The sequence below is a fragment of the Empidonax traillii genome, unplaced genomic scaffold (genome assembly GCF_003031625.1).
Source record: "Empidonax traillii isolate 1590-97213 ecotype Southwest subspecies unplaced genomic scaffold, ASM303162v1 scaffold1379:size164548, whole genome shotgun sequence".
Taxonomy (NCBI): domain Eukaryota; kingdom Metazoa; phylum Chordata; class Aves; order Passeriformes; family Tyrannidae; genus Empidonax; species Empidonax traillii.
In genome coordinates, this window is record NW_020956572.1 from 45,021 (window position 1) to 58,458 (window position 13,438).

Consider the following 13,438-nt stretch of genomic DNA (forward strand, 5'->3'; position numbering starts at 1 on the left):
ATCACTTTCTGATTTTCCCCTTTGTTCCCGTTTCCTGGGGAGGGGGGAGAGGCTTTTCTGCCGCGCCAGGGAGCTAAAGATGTCTCGGATCCAAGATGACTGAGAGGGTTTAACCAGGCACGGATCAAAACACTTTCCCAAAGTCACCTGTCACAGCCGGAATGAAATGCTGGGGGCTGTTCCTGCCCCCAGTTATCAGACACGAGCTCCCAGAGGCTGATTAGGGAGCACAGGGGAGCAAGGAGGGCTTGTAAGGAGCCTTTGTTATTGAAATGAGGCAGCAAGGGAGGCTGAGCGGATGGATCCTTGATGAAATGAGGGAGGAAGGGAATTAGAGGGAGAACAAAGTACAGGGGGGATGAAACAGTCTAGGAAAAGGAGGGTCTGGCTGATGGAAGGTGTGGTGGAGGCACAGAGACCAGAATGGGGTTCTTGCTTTAACATCTTCAGGGCTCAGACTCCCTCGTTCCCAAAGGCTCCAAGCGAACATCCAGGGAATAAAACACAGTTTATGTCCACCCCAGGCTGCCCCCAGCTGTGCATGTCCCAGCTCAGAGAGGCTGATTCCCACTCCATGGCCAGAGCAGACCCTGCCAAATCCATCCTGCAACACAGACAAGCTGCTCCCAAGCACAGACCCGGGGGCTCCAGGGAAGGTGCAGTCAGAGATGAGCCAAAGGGAGTTACCAGGGCAAATCCATCCCCTCCTTCCTGCACGGCCCCCTGGGGAAGTGGAGACCATCCCACCGCCCTCCTCCCTTTCCCAGGCCTCAGTGGAAGGCGCTGCTGGTGAGAGGCGGGACCTTCACCAGCGAGATGGCCACGTCACCCCCCACGGGCATCACCGCCAGGGATGCATCACCAGAGGGTGAGGAGACCTGGGGAACCCTCTCCGAGGAGCCCTCGGCATCTTCCACCCTCAGGACGGCGTGGGGGAGAAGCTGGGGGTGGCTGAGGGTCGCCAGCTCCCTCTGGAAGGCGGTGTCGTGCTGGTAGGACGCCGGCTCGTTGCTGAGGTTCAGCCTCTCCACGGCGCTGCTGGGGCAGCCGCAGCCCAGGAGGGCGGTGAAAGCCCTGCGGAAATCTGCGTTGAAGGCGTAGATGACGGGGTTGAGGGAGGAGTTGGCCCACCCGAGCCAGACAAAGGTGTTGAAGACGCTCTGGCCCACGCAAGGGAGCTCTCCTGGCTCGCAGAAGGGCACCACGCAGTTGAGCACGAAGAAGGGCAGCCAGCAGCAGACAAACACGCCCATGATGACGGAGAGGGTCTTGAGGACCTTGGTCTCCTTCTTGAAGGAGCTCTTGGGGGAGGCTTCCCGAGGGCTGTGGCAACTCTGGGTGTGCCCCCTGGCCCTCTCCAGGGAGGAGATCCTGCGGATCTGGCGCCGGGCGACGCAGAAGATGCGGGTGTAGGTCACCAGCATGACGGCAACGGGGATGTAGAAGCTGATGAGGGACGAGGAGATGGCGTAGGTCCTGCTGAGCCTGGAATCACAGCTCTCCTCCTCCCTGGAGGTGTTAAAGCCTGGCTGCTGTTGGCCGAGGAGCCTGTGATCCTTGTGCCACTGGAGCTGCACGGGGATGAAGGAGATGAGGAGGGACAGCAGCCAAGCCACCCCGATCATGACGAAGGCCACGCGCTGCGTCATCCTCCCCTCGTAGCGGAAGGGGCTGGAAATGGCCCAGTAGCGCTCCAGGCTGATGATGCACAGGTTGAGGATGGAGGCTGTGGAGCACATGATGTCAAAGGCCACCCACACGTCGCAGAAGGGCCCCCCAAAGGGCCAGAACCCCAGCAGGTCGGTGGCAGCCCTCCAGGGCATCACCAGCACAGCCACGAGCAGGTCGGACACCGCCAGGGAGACGACGAAGGAATTGGTGACCTTGGAGCGCAGGTGCCTGAACTTGAGCACGGCCACACACACCAGGGTGTTCCCCAGGAGCGTGGAGAGGATGAGGAGGAGGAGGAAGGCAGCTGTCACCACACGGAAGGACAGCTTGGAGCTGCTTTCCTCTGCCCAGCTGGTGTCATTGATCACGTCCTGCCCCTCTCCTCCCGCCGAGGAGTAAAACCCATCCATGGGTACCTTTTTTTCCCAGTCCCTGGAGAGGCTCCACAGCTTTTGCAGGTCCCCACCGGCATCCAAACCCCATTTTCACTGCTCCACAGACATCTCAGAAGCACCAGCTGCACTCCAGCTCTCACACCCAGCTCAGGGAGAGGTGCTGGAAGCTCTCACTCCTTCCCGGGTCTCCTGCTGCCAGCGTGGCGTTCGGATTTTCCCTCTTGCCTCCCAGCCCACTCTCCTTTCCCTGCTGCTCCCAGGGAGCTGGCACTCACCTCTGGGAGCTGGAAAGGCTCTGCTGCAAACCTTCCTCCCTCTCAGCTCCTCTTCGTCTCCTGGTGATCCTGTGCCTGCTGCAGAATGCCAGCCCTTCCGTGGCCAGGCTGGCACTTGCTGCCAGAAGCCAGAGGGAATCTGAGCTCTCTCTGCTGGTGCAGATGGACCCTCCCTGCTCACAGACCCGGCTGCTCTTCCCTCTGGTGCTTGATTGCCTCTGGTTTTCGCTCAGGTGGGATGTGTCTCTGTCCCTGTGAGCTCTGAAGAACCCACAGCAGACAGGGAGAGTTGCCTGGGAATGAGACCAGATGATTGAAGGGGCAAAATGACATTCAAGAGGGATTTGAGGGCCTTCAGTGCAAATCAGCACAGAAATTTGGAGTGATCTCCAAACAAAAGGCACCTAAATTCACTGCACAGGCCAAGGGCTCTGCAAGACTCTCCCCTCTTACCTTAGGAGGAAAACCACAGGATTAGGAGCCAGGTGGGACCTAGTAAGGCACAGTTTAGCCCTGGAACCGAGCATTTCATAGCTAAAGGTGCTCTGCAGGAGAATGGGCTCATTTGAGCAAGAAATGTCCTTCAAGAAATGTCCTTTGATCAAGAAATGTCCTTCCTGAGGCCTTTCCCTTGAGAGCTGGCTCTGTGACAGCTGCTTGAACGGGGACCTGCTGCCGAGAGGAGCCTGGCTGGTGACCTGGCCAAGGTGGGAAGGGGCAGCCCAAGGTTTGCAGGTGACCCTGGACACGCAGGGAGACAGCTCAGCATTGATTCCCCTCCTCGTTCAGTAATTCCCTCTGAGCGTGGCCGTGCCCAGCCGATGCCCTGGGCCTCTGCCTGTCCCTCCCGCGCTCCTGGAGGGAGCAGCGGCCAAACCACACTCCGGCAGCTCTGCTGCGCTTGGATTCCATCCCCTGACCCCCCGACCCCGGAGTCTGCACGAGCCCGGAGGGAGCAGGAGCTGCCCAGGAGCGATTCCCAAACAAGGGCGCGATTATTCCCTGGAAGGCGCAGCCCCCCCAGCTCGCTCCCAAAGCAAACACGGCGCTCGGGGTGTCCGCGGCGCTCGCTGCCAGCACGTCACGGCATTTACTCGCCAGGGTTTTGTTTAATTAAGCCTCATTAGTTCCACCGTCTGCAGCCAGCGCCTGCCAAAGGGGCCGATCCCAGGCAGAGCGGCTAGGTGGCACCAGGAGCCGGCTCATGGATCGGCGCCTTCCCGTGGGAATTCTTGGGGCGGAATTCCTCCCGAGCGCTTCATCGGAACAGCGCGGAGCTGTGTCAGGGCAGGGTTGGGTTGGATCTCAGGGAAAAGGTTCTTCCCCCACCAGAGGGTGGTCGGGCACTGAACAGGCTCCCCAGGGTCTGGTCACGGCCCCGAAGCTGCCGGAGCTCCAGGAGGGTTTGGATGATCCTCTCAGGGACAGGCTGGGATTGTTGGATCAGTGATCCTTCCAGCTCATGGAATCTATTCCATGATTCCATGCCTGCCCAGGACCCTGGCAGAGCACTAACCCCCAGGGATGCACTGTCCTCTGGGCCCCAAAGGGCATTTTCCTCCTAATCCCTACACTGGGCACAAAGATTTTGGGGATCCAGGGTAGGAGGCACAAGTAAGAAGGCACTCCCAGTGCTCTCCGAGCCAGCAGCCAAGGCAGCTGACCTGGCACACAGCAGGGCTTTGGAGTGGGAGCTCCTGGCACATTTAGTTGGCACCTGGGAAGCCAGGAGACATTCCAGGAAATCATTCCTCGAGACACAAGGAGGAAGCTCCTCCTCCTCAGGAGCTTCCAAATATAGAACCATAACACTGCTAAGGTTGGGAAACACCTCCAGGACCGTCAAGTCCAACTTGATGAACTCAGCACTGCCAAGGCCACCACCAAACCGTGTCCCCAAGTGCCACATCCAACCCTTTCCATGGACTATCCCATCTAAACCTCCCCTGGCACAACGTGAGGCCGCCCATCTAAGGAAGGCCCTCACACACAACTTGGGCTGGAGCAGAATTCCAAAGCTGGGCTGGCGGGGGAAGTTGGGATGGGGAAGGGATCCAATTTATTACCCAATTCCTGAGCATCTTGGAGTGCACCTAACACAGAAATCACTGCTAATTCTGCTGTCACAGGCAAACAAACACAGGCTCATGTTCACAGACAACTCCTCTGCCTGCAGGATCAAATCTCTACAGATAAAACTGCTCACTGCTTTGTATCATAATAAACAGTTGCTACATTTCCTTCCCTAAGCAGCTATTTTTTTTCTAAGACTCAAGTTAAGTACTATTTTAAACAGCACTCCAATATGATAATATTCCAGTTTGGTGGCAATTCAGCTCTAGGTTTTTATATTTAATTTCCTCACCCAGCACGACGCTGCCCTCGATTTCCTTCCCCTGCTGTCTCACCAAAATACACTTAAAATTCTCCATTCAGCCATCTTGATTACATCCCACTTTGCATCAAAGGAAGAAAATTAACCAGCCACTTGAAATCAAGCAGCAGCTGCTCGGGTTTAACTCCTCAGTGCCTCTTCCAGCATGGCTGGCACAGGCAGATGCACCACAGAATCCCAGGAGAGTGGTTATTCCTGCAGGAATGCCTTTGGACTGGCAGAGACGGGACAAGTCCTGAGAGCAGGGGAGAAATGAGGGATTTTAAAAGCAAAGCTCCAGGTTTGAAGCAAAACCCGAGGCCTGCAAAAAAAAAAACACATGGGAGCTCTCGAGGGCCCAACACGCCAGCTCGGGTCAAAGCTGAGCCAGAGGAAACAAGATCAGCAGCCTGGAAATTCCAAGCTTCCTTCAGGAGGAGAAATTTGGTTTTACAGGTGCAGCAGCACAGCTGGAACAGGGAAAGCACAGGGAAGGGGACAGGGAAGCAAAGGAGGTCCCACTGGCACTCTGGTTCCTCCCCTCCCCTTTATTTACAAGCAGGCAGAAACACAGAGGTTTTTCTCCTGTTTACTTCCAAAGGAAAGGAATACAGAGTTTCAAGTCATTTTACAGAATTCCATGTACAGCCTGGGTGAACTGTGAGCTGGATCCAGGACACCTCCCCTGGCAGAGCCTGCGCTCGTGAACAAAGTGACAGCAGAGCCCCAGCCAAGGCAGCACCCTGGGGACACCTGTCACCTCCATCCCTGTCCTCTGGGGCTGAAGCTGGGTGGCCAATAAATAATTGAAGGGATGTGGGAATTCCAGCCCTAGTTCCCATTTCCACCCCCCCAGGCTGCCATCCCAGGGCTTAGCCTGGGACAAGAGGCAGCGTGGGAGTGGCGATGGGGATACATTCCGAGTCAGGGAGAGGTGCAGGGAGAGGAGGGCTGGCTGTCCTTCAGCAGGCAGCCAGTCCCTCCCCTGCCACACACACAGAGAGCCCAGGGAAGAGCACATTCCCCCTCCTGGAAGTTCAGCTGTTCAGGGATCAGGATTCCTGCTCTTCCACGCGCACACACGAGGGGACAAAAAAGTGACCTGCAAAAGAGGAGGGGTTTCGCAGCCCCCAAACCAGCTGCAGTTGGTGTGCTCAGGGTGGGGGGGGTTTTGTGCATCAAAAACATTCAGAGAGTTTTGGGTTGGGGCTTTCTGGCAACACAGAACCTTGTGTGATTGCAATAGCGAGGCTGAAAGGCAAAGGCAAGGCTGTTCCACGAAGCTATGCTCTCCCAGAAGGGGGAACAGTGCATCCCTCCTCCCAAATCACTCCATGAGAACCCCAAGCACAGCCCCCCTGCAGCTCCCAAGGAGTTCTGCTAACAGGGGAGAACAGCAAAAATCAGCAAACAGCTCGAATTTCAAGTAAGAGCAAGCAGAAAAGTTGGATGAGCAGCAACCCCCAGCCTTTGACAGAGCCTGAAACTCCTTCACTGGAATCTTTTGCAGGTCCCCCTTTTAAGGCCTTAATGTCGTTACAGAAAGAGGAATTCTTTTGTCCTGTGCTTGCAATTGCTGCCCTCTAGGAGGAGCGGCACCCAAATCTCCTACAAAGGTAACAGTTAAAGTGTTTAGTTGTCCACGACCGTGCAAAGATACACACAGGGAGGGGGAGAACTATCACCAGGTGTTTTAAGCTTGTTGCAGGTATGTCAAGGTCAGGATTTATGTGCCAAGTGTTCCAAACCACCACACCAAACAGCCAAATGTTGAGCAACTGCAACACTGCTGCAACTCAGAATCTCAACATCAGCCACAGCAAAGGAAGAAAAATAAAAATGAAAAGAAAAAAAAAAAAAAGGAAAAGAAAAGAAAAATGAGCACTGTTATGGACACAGAAGAGTTTTATCTTCACTGGAATTGTATTCCCAGGAGGGAAGACTGGATGTCAGAGCAACCTGGGGTCACCAGTCGGATTGAGACCAGTGCAGATGTTGGCACAGAGATGACAAACACCAGCTGGGGCCAGTTCCAGAGTGGATTGTCATGGCAGGAGATCCTGTTGCTGAGCAAAGTGATATCCATGGAGAGGAAGAGAGAGTGAGCCCTCTCCTTAGAAGTTCTAGTCATGAGTTAGGGAACCTTAAGACAACTTCCCAAACAGCAGCAACAGGATTCTGTTGGGTCTTCAGAGATTCAGTCCCAGAGCTGTTTTGGGTTCAGAGGAAGCAGATGCAGCCTTTTGTGCCAAATCTGTGAAGAAAATGGCAACAGAGAGAGGTCAGGTTTCATCAACCACAGCCACAACCAGCAAATAAAATTCCAGAGTGTCCCAGCACTTCACTACTCTGCATTCTCCTGGAAACATCTTTGATAAAGGATGCTCTGAAAACTGGGATTATCAGCTGCCCAAATAGGAAGAAAACTACATGGACAGTCCTGTGTAATTGTTCATCAACAGATTCCCGCAAGGAATTGAAAATGGAAGCCTATTTACCCCTGTGCCAGACAGATCCAGGGACAGTGCAGCACGCAGCCACCCCTACCTCCATCACAGACTGTCAGCTTCTCCAGTTCAGCTTCCAGCTCGGCATCAGAAATGGGGGGATTCAGCACCTTCTGGGGAACAGGAGGCAGATCCACAGGCTCCTTGGTCGAGTCCTGGAGGAGACTGTCCAGCTCCTTCTCCAGCTCCTCGGTGTCCATCTCTGCTGGTGAAAGAAAACACTCAGCTCCAAGGAGAATTAAGTGGCACCTTCCCAGCACAGGTGGAAACCCGAGTGAAACACAGGTATTATTGCTCCCATCCCTCGCTACTCATGAGGAACTTCCTGTGCTTCCTCTAAAGGTCTGAAAATCCGGTGCTGATTTCAGGGGAAAAGGATTTCTCCCATCAGAAAAACCTCTGCACCGAGGCCAAGGAGTGTTGGCACATCTCAGCAGAGACAAACAAGCTGCAGCAACACACAGGCCAGAGGAAAAAGCTCATCACTTCAAAAAAACAAAGCAGCAGCCGCTCTAAAAATAGAGTTAAATCAACATTACACAACTCAAAGAGCTGAAATCCAGCAGCAACTGGAGGCTACAAGGGTTTGGAGAGGCCCAAATCCCAATCTGCAGGGAAAGGATGACAGCAGGGAAGGGAGGAGCAAAGGGTGAGAACCCCAGGACATACCCAGGCCATTGATCCCCACTCCAGCCAGAGTCTGGGCTACTTCATCTTGAGTGTCACAGAGCTGAGGAAAAACACACAGAGTTGGGTGTGGAATTTAAACCTCTCTCTTACTGAACCTGCCTTTGTCAAACAGGAAGAATTCAAGAGCTGACTTAAAAGCAGCATGAAGTCACAATTTGAGCTGACACTGCTAAAAAAAAAATTAATCCTTTGCTGTTTCTCATACCAGCTTATGCAGACAGATTCATTTTCATTCACTCAGAATTAACTCCTCTCCTTTCCCTTACTGGACTGCAGAAGATGATGGGTCAGGCAGCTGGTTTATGCTCGTAGTTGCATTCCAGCTTCCAAAGGTTAGACTTATATTCCTTTTTTAACACATTTAAACATTTTCTAGGAAAGGTGTGTCCTTGCCCAACATTGCCGAGCAAAAAGAAAAAAACACAAGAAATGCACGGATTTAATGTAAACACATAAAACCAAACCCACAGCTATCTGCAAACCTCTTCTTGCTGATCTTTGAGATAAAAATTAAGTCGGTTTGCTCTGGTGACAGAAACTGCACCAGAAGCCTCAGCATAGACATTTGGGTTTAATTAATTCACAGGTTTGCTGTGAACATCCACTCATTTGTCCCTTTTAGCTGTGCTGCTATTCCAGTACCTCCTGTATCTGATCCACCAGGTTCTCTGCCCTCTCCACAGTCACATCCTTCATGGACAGCTTCAGAGCTCCCACACCAGCCTGGTAGGCATTAAACACCTAGAAATCAAAACACAAAAGAGGAAGAAAATGCACCTTGGTAACAAAGAACAAACAAGAAGCTTCTCCCTGGACCCTTCAGAGAAATATCAAAGCAGAGAACGGAGCCAGTAGAGGGTTCAACCAGGGGGAGACCCCGGGAATAAAATCCCACCCCTCAGACACAGGAAGCTGCCACGAGTGAGAAGAGTGAGAAGCACAAGATCAAAGGCCCACAGTACCATCTGGTCAGTCTGGGAGGCATAAATCCGATCCAGGATTCCCTGCACTGCATCCAGCTTGGAGTGCAGCTCCTCGATGCGCCGCTCCGTCCTCCGCTTGGACTTCAGACACCTCAGGGCCTGGGGACACAACAGACACGCCCTTGGGTCACAAACCAAACAAAGCTGCACTTGTTAGGACACGTTTACACACAAATCTGAAGAGGCTTCAATTCCCCGAGCTTGTTCCCACCATGAGAAAACTGGGATGAAGCTCTAAAGGGTGGGGGGGACAAACAAGTGTCCTCCTGGCACTCAGGTATTCCTGGATCACTTTGGGTTGCTCAGAAGCAGTCTTGGATTCCTATTTTGGAAAGGTCAGGCTATAGAAAATGTGCCAGTTGGCACCTGCAAGTCAGCTCAGATTCCTGGCTGATGACGTTCCCTTCAAAAAAAAAAAAAAGGATTTTTGTGTTGATTTAAAAAGAAAAAAAAAAAAGGCATTTGGAGCATGTTGCATCATACTGAAAGGACAGCAGAAAAAAAATCAGAGGAGGGTTGTGAAATATGTTATTTGAGCTGGTGCAAATTTTGTTCAGAAATCACTGTGGTTTGCAAAGAAAAAAATTAACTGCCAAATAAAAAAAAAAATATTAAAGGAGAAAAGGGCGAGGAGGTGGACTTTGATGATCTAAGTGGGTCCCTTTCAACTCAGGAGATTGAGTGAAAGTGTCATAAAAAACCCAGCAATCCCTGAGGCACACAAGACAACTGCTGCTTTGAAGAGTTGTTTCCATTTCCCTTCACTCTGGATAAATGTGTCCTTATCCTCACCTTAAGGAGGCTTCAGAGCCACCACTTCAACCCCCAGTGTCTAACCCTGGTCATTATCTGTAGTTATGGACCAGCTCCAAGGACAATTCCCTCGCAGTCCCACTCACCAATTGCTTTTTCCCAGCTCTACAAGCACTCCGGGCATCCTCTTTACACCTGGAAGATGCAAAGAAGGAAAAGAAACTCATTCCTTTGCCAGCAGTGATTTTACAAACCAGAAACCACCCCCTGTGCCTTGCCCTGATCCTGAGGTGACCAGTAAGGGTGCACTTGGGATACAACCACCCTTAAATCGCTGCTGATTCCCAGAAGGAGTCTCCTTGAACGCATTCCAAATCTTTGCAAGCATTCCTCACACCTTGTTTTCACGGGCACAGGGAACAAAGACTGGGAAAGCTGCCCTACCACACGGCTGGGACACGAACAGGGAGAAGAACACAGAGAAAGCGGCTTCGTTCTAATTATGCCACAGAGTTCCACATCACACAAGACGCTGTTTCCCACCACCCTTCCCCAGAATTACTTCTCTGCTTCCTGGGAAAGGGACTCCACCTTCTGTGACAGCAGCTGCTCGCTCTGCATCAGCTGGTACACCCCGATGTCCACGTCGTTCATCGGGGAGACCTTGGCGTGGAGACCTCGGGCAAACTTCACGATCTGCGAAGAGAACCACAGGTTTGAGCCACCTGCTCCCAAAATACCTTCACTTGGAAGGAAGGAAAAGATGCTTTCACACTCCCAGTTTAAGCCTTGCTGTGGAGTGATGGGGATGCCCCAGCCAGCACAGGATCTGATATTAAACCAGATGGGATCAAGTAACATCGGTGTGAAAGCAAAAAAAGCCTTTGTGGAACACCCTGAGGATTTAAAGCTGTCCTGGGGCTCTGGAAATGGATGGGAATGTCACAGCCCTTCCAAGGACTTCAGGACACTGCAGAGGAACGTGCCATTGTCAGAGCTGAGAGTGCCTGTACCTAGGCATTGACACAAAAACCTTTTCACACAGAACGGAATTCTGTGCTGATTCCAATGGAATGGAAAGATTTTACTCTGGGTAACCGGGAACAGCCAACCTGCAGGCAGACCTAACAACTTTTTAGCTCTTAAATTAAAAAAGAAATATTAAAAAATCGTTTGCAGAACCCATCACACAAGCCAGGAATGAGGATTTCCCCTCACCTACAACCCCGTTACAACTGTGGGGTACACGGAATTTACCCCTTCCAGACCAAGAACGCCCACGTTCCACCGAGGAGGTTTTCTGTCTGGGCAGATGGAATGCAAGACAGGGGTTATACCACCCAAAAGCAGTCACCTTGACCCTGTACCTTCTCTCCATTCTGTTCCAGGATCGTGACCCTCTTCTCCTTCTGCAGCTGGAGCAGCAGCAAGTAGAAGGTCCTTTCATCTGGGCACACACCGGCACAGAGGGACTGGAGCTCCGAGAGGGCCACGACGGGGTGAGAGGAGAGCGTGGAGTTCTGATAGAGGCGATAAACTTCCTCTGCCTTCTCCTGCAAGGAAAGCAGGGATACAGCTCCCACTGCTCCTCCCACACACACTGGAGGTGACAACTTGGACAGTTCCATCTAACCCTGCCCTCTGGTAGTGGGAAGCCATTCCCTGTGTCCTGTCCCTCCATCCCTTATCCCCAGTCCCTCTCCAGCTCTCTGGAGCCCCTTTAGGCACTGGAAGGGACTCTCAGATCTCCCTGGAGCCTTCCCTTCTCCAGATGAACACCTCCAGCCTGGCTCCAGAGCAGAGGGGCTCCAGCCTTTGGATCGTCTTCACTATGTTAGTTTGAAACAGCATCTATAGATCTAAATCACATCTTATTCCCAGATTACCCCATCCATCTCCCTCCAGGCTTTTCAGCACCTCAGGGCCACGAATGAAGATCCACCCAGCTCTTTCCCAGCACATAAAATGACTCCTGGTTTTCCTGGAGATGCAATGCCCTCGACAACACTCACCTGAAGCAGCTCCACGTAAATCAGGACCTCCTCTTCCTCAGGGATTTTGCTGTCCCCCAGGACGCTGGAGAGAGTCCACTTGAGGGGCTTCAGGATGAAAACTCCCACACCCCAGGAGATCCAGCTGCTGTCCACGCTGGCCATGAAGTCTGACTCCCTCTGGAGCTTCCCACGTCTGAGGAGAAGATATTCAGGTGGAGCTGAACACAGCCAGTCTAAACCTCGGACACCCTGTGCATCCCCAGCCCCAGGGGCAGTTCCTAAGGACAGATCCTGTTGGTCTCCACTCCTCCCAGGCTTCCTCTGGACCCAAAGGATGTTTGCTTTACTATATTTCCAGTTTTTTCTTTACTGTCTTTCCAGTTTTGTGAGTTTCTCCCAGTTTCCTGACTTGAAACCAAGGAAGCATCACACAAGGAAATGGATGGCAAGGGGCAGTTCTTAGAAGGGGTAACTGGTAATTCCAGGATACTTCAATTCTGTACTAAACTGCAGTTCTCAGATCTAGTGATCTGGGTGTCACAGACAGAGATGCTGCCGTTCTGAAATCTCTCCAAGCCATCACTCCCTGGCTCCAACTTCACAACACAAAACACCTGGATGCAAACACCAGTTTGTCACATCCCCAGTGCCAGGGGCAGCTGGGGCGCCACAGTAGCAGCAGGGTGAGCTCCTCTGACTCCCTGCCAAGCTTTGCCTCGCAAATTCCCCCGTCCAGCCTGACTCCTGGAATGGTTTGGGTGGGAAGGGAGCTGAAAGATCAGCCAAGTCCCACCCCGTGCCCTCCCGTTCTGGGGCTTCTCAGCTTTGTCCCTGCATCCCCCCAGATCCAGGCAGGAGCAGCCTTGTCCCCCGTGTCATGGAATCATGGAATCATGGAATGGTTTGGGTTGGAAGGACCTTAAAGATCACCTCATTGCACCTCCTGCCACGGGCAGGGACACTTTCCACTAGACCAGGTCGCTCCAACCTGGCCTTGGGCACTTCCAGGGATCCAGGGGCAGCCACAGCTCCTCTGGGCCTCACAGGGCAGAACTCCCGACATCCACACCGGCACAGGGATCTCTCCCTTCCCGCATCCATCTCTCCTTACGCTCTCCCTTCACCCCCCCACCCCCCGGCCCCCTTTACCTGAGCAGCTCCCTGAGGACCGTGCCCAGCCCCAGCGGGACGCTGCCCCGCCGCTCGAAGCCGTTCTGCAGCTCCCTGAGGCAGGTCCTCACCGCGCCCCTGCCGCGGCCGCGGGCCAGCACCAGCCCGACCCAGAAGGCCATCTTGCTGTCCCACTCGGTGCTGTTCACCTCGCGGCTCTGCTTGAAGGCCGAGAACAGGAAGGCCATGCGCTCGTCGTCGCTGTCCCACTCCGGGGGCAGGTCGCCGGCCGGGGCCGGCCCGGGGGGGGCCCCCCCCGGGCTGCACATCTACGCGAGCCCCCGGCTCCGGCCGCGGCCTCCGCCCGGCCCGGCCGCCCGCCCGCCTCAGGGGAGCCGCGCACGGCGCCTGCGCGGGGGCAGCGCCACCCCTGCGGCGGGGCTTGGTACGGCCCGCGCTGTTCCCCCCCCCCTCAAAGCGAGCGGTGGTACGGCCCGGGAGGGAGGGGCCCAAAAGAACCGCCCCCCTGGCACCCCAGGGGTGGGGCTTAGTGTGACGTCATGCGTGGTGTCATGTGTGATGTCATGTGTGATGTCACCGCGGGTGGTGGGGCAGCTCTGCAGGGACTGCTTGGGAATAAATATATTTATATATGGATATGTATCTAGTCACAGTATTATAATAAC

At 53.7% G+C, this 13,438-nt stretch overlaps 2 protein-coding genes across 3 annotated transcripts; both read right to left on the bottom strand.

Annotated features, from left to right (window-relative positions):
* Positions 1 to 770: 770 nt before the first annotated feature.
* Positions 771 to 2,081, bottom strand: LOC114069857 (D(1) dopamine receptor-like). Its single transcript, XM_027906946.1, has one exon. The coding sequence runs from the start codon at positions 2,079 to 2,081 to the stop codon at positions 771 to 773; it is 1,311 nt and encodes a 436-aa protein (XP_027762747.1).
* Positions 2,082 to 5,288: 3,207 nt separating this feature from the next.
* On the bottom strand, positions 5,289 to 13,153 carry CHMP7 (charged multivesicular body protein 7). 2 transcript variants are annotated; one of them, XM_027906957.1, is made up of 10 exons: positions 12,792 to 13,153; positions 11,661 to 11,835; positions 11,016 to 11,201; positions 10,211 to 10,344; positions 9,795 to 9,843; positions 8,875 to 8,994; positions 8,555 to 8,653; positions 7,892 to 7,952; positions 7,263 to 7,424; positions 5,289 to 6,969 (listed from the first exon to the last, which is right to left on the bottom strand). In XM_027906957.1, the coding sequence occupies exons 1-10, from the start codon at positions 13,079 to 13,081 to the stop codon at positions 6,905 to 6,907; spliced, it is 1,341 nt and encodes a 446-aa protein (XP_027762758.1). In that variant the 5' UTR covers positions 13,082 to 13,153; the 3' UTR covers positions 5,289 to 6,904. The 2 variants fall into 2 exon arrangements, with proteins under 2 accessions (XP_027762758.1, XP_027762756.1); XM_027906955.1 differs by having other exon boundaries at positions 7,263 to 7,427.
* Positions 13,154 to 13,438: the final 285 nt, after the last annotated feature.